The sequence below is a fragment of the Oratosquilla oratoria genome, chromosome 22 (genome assembly GCF_046742065.1).
Source record: "Oratosquilla oratoria isolate Oo_2021 chromosome 22, ASM4674206v1, whole genome shotgun sequence".
In the NCBI taxonomy this organism is placed as follows: domain Eukaryota; kingdom Metazoa; phylum Arthropoda; class Malacostraca; order Stomatopoda; family Squillidae; genus Oratosquilla; species Oratosquilla oratoria.
In genome coordinates, this window is record NC_134798.1 from 677,501 (window position 1) to 680,000 (window position 2,500).

The 2,500-nt window shown below is 41.9% G+C and overlaps 1 protein-coding gene across 1 annotated transcript in view; it reads right to left on the reverse strand.

The window, feature by feature from the left end:
- LOC143037192 (putative G-protein coupled receptor CG31760) overlaps positions 1 to 2,500 on the reverse strand; it is a 436,981-nt gene that overhangs the window by 86,473 nt on the left and 348,008 nt on the right. Inside the window, exon 10 of the mRNA XM_076205308.1 lies at positions 206 to 284. Coding sequence (XP_076061423.1) covers positions 206 to 284 — 79 coding nt within the window. The remainder of the gene's footprint in view (positions 1 to 205; positions 285 to 2,500) is intronic.

A 2,500-nucleotide genomic window follows, 5' to 3' on the forward strand; every position in this document is an offset into this window, starting at 1 on the left:
CAAACACAAGCGTACGTACACAGATCTATATCTGACAAAAACGGGAAGTGTAATTGTATTTAGATAGCATCGACATGCAACTCAAGCAGAATACTCGTATAGATCTGTGCTTAGCAAACACACGGAACACAAACAAAATCATGCATAAAAACGTGTTTATTCATTCTGAAGTTTAACAAATGTATGCCAACCTAAAGGCACTTACTTATGCAGAAGGTGTGGTCCCACCAATCGGACGAACAGAGAAAGGCCTTCAGGTCGTCGGCTGTCATTCTGACGATGACCTGAAAAAAGTAAGAAATCTTACGTTTAGGCACTAGTGTATGCTTCAAGAGGGTCCCCCTCCCGCATTCCCCCAATTCTCATTTGTATGATTTTCTATCTTAAAGAAGTATTTTGAAAGTTTAAAAGGCCACACTATATCAAAAAAATAATTTAGGAGTACCTAGTAGTAGAATAGCGAGTATTCTTCTTTAAATGATAGTGGTGTTTTGTTTATATAATCTATCACTCCCAGTTTCTATTACTCCTCATAAGGACATACTGTTCCTTATTCAATAAATGTTATATAATGTACAAGGGAACAAGCAATAAGAAATAGATTACCTGGCAATATTTTTTCCTTTTTTAACTGTTGATTTATTTACTTTTGAATGCGACCCTAAAGTCTCATTTAAAAACATAAAAAAATCCAATTTACTCATATTACATCCAATGGTTGCTTTCTGACTGCCACCTTGGATTCATGTCAACAATAGTCTTTTACACTATTTGATACTATTTGATCCTAGATATAATATGACAACATTGAAATATGCTAGGAATTCAATAAGCACTGGGCACCTATTCACTTGATCAAGTTGGACTTTGAAGGCAAGAGGAACTCAGACGGAGATATGAAATTTTTTCGTTTCCTGACGTTTCGTCATAAAGGACTTTCTCATAACGTCTCTACCCGAGTTCCCTTCAGCATCAAAGTCAGTGACCACATGACTCCGGTACTTTTTCGTCATAACTGGCGAGGCCGAATGTTTGCCAGAAATAGCGATAGCTGTGTTCGTGACAACACTGTTTCTTCCTTTGATTATTGGACGGTTTCTCACTGCTGAATGGAACAATCAGACAACAGACAAAATTAAACTTCAAAGTCGATCGCATTTAATGAAGTGGCCATGAGCTTTTAGAATACGGATCTCATACTTAGATATTCTTTTAAACATCACAAAGTTAGGTTCAGCCACTTAACATTAGTAATGAATCTAATGGTGAAAAATATGATCATAACCGTATTTTGGTATACATACATACATATACACACACATACACAGACACAAAGATACACACACACACACACACACACACACACACACACACACACACACACACACACACACACACACACACACACACACACACACACACACACACACACACACACACACACACACACACACACACACACACACGTCTCATCAAACAACGCAGCAAGGCTTATTACAACGACCGAGCTCAGTTCAGGTTCCTGAGGAACAAGGTCATCAAAGAGATAAGTACCGCCAAATCATCTTACTACCCATATAAATTGCAACACCTCAAACAACAAAACAATAGTCAGTGGTTCAGTAAGATCAGAGCTCTCTGTGGCCTGCAGGGTAACAAGACCCCGACCTCCCTTGCACCTGGCACCTGTCACCTGACCTAGCTGCCCAGGAGATCAACTCCCACTTCGCCTCTATGTGTCAGACTTTACCCCCTCTCGACCCCTCTCGCCTACCTGCCTACCTACCTACCTCCCTTCCCCCTTACCCCACATTCATGTTCAAGTTGCTGACGTAGCCACTAAGTTGGGTAAACTTAAGCATAACAGGTCCACCACCCCCTCTCACCTTCCTATTAAAACTTACAAGGAATTTGCCCCTGAACTTACCCTCCCACTTTCCTCTATAATTAATGCTTCTTTAAGCCAAAACACCTGCCCCAGCGACTGGAAAATCTCATATATCACTCCCATCCCCAAAACCTTCAGCCCACAATCACTAAGTGACCTTAGGCCCATCCCCATCATCCCTATCCCAAGCCTTATATGTGAAGACTTGGTTTTTAATTCATTTTATAGCAACATCAAAGATTCTATAGATGCCCAACAATTTGCCAACACGAAATCCTCCTCTACCACTCACTGTCTCATTGACTTACTCAGCTTCCTTCACAGCAACCTAGACAAGCGTAACAAATCTCTATCTGTTACCTTTGTTGACTTTAAGAAGACCTTTGACCTTGTTGACCACACTGTTGTTCTCTTCAAAGCCATCCAACTGGGGATCCAGCCCCACCTAATAGCATGGCTGGTAGACTTCCTCACCGGACGACAGCAGGCGGTCAGGTACCAGGGGTCAACTTCCCCCCTCCTCCCCCTGACCTGTGGGGTCCCCCAGGGTACCAAGATGGGTCCCCTATGCTTCCTCATCCTTATCAATGACGCCCTTATGGATACTCCTCA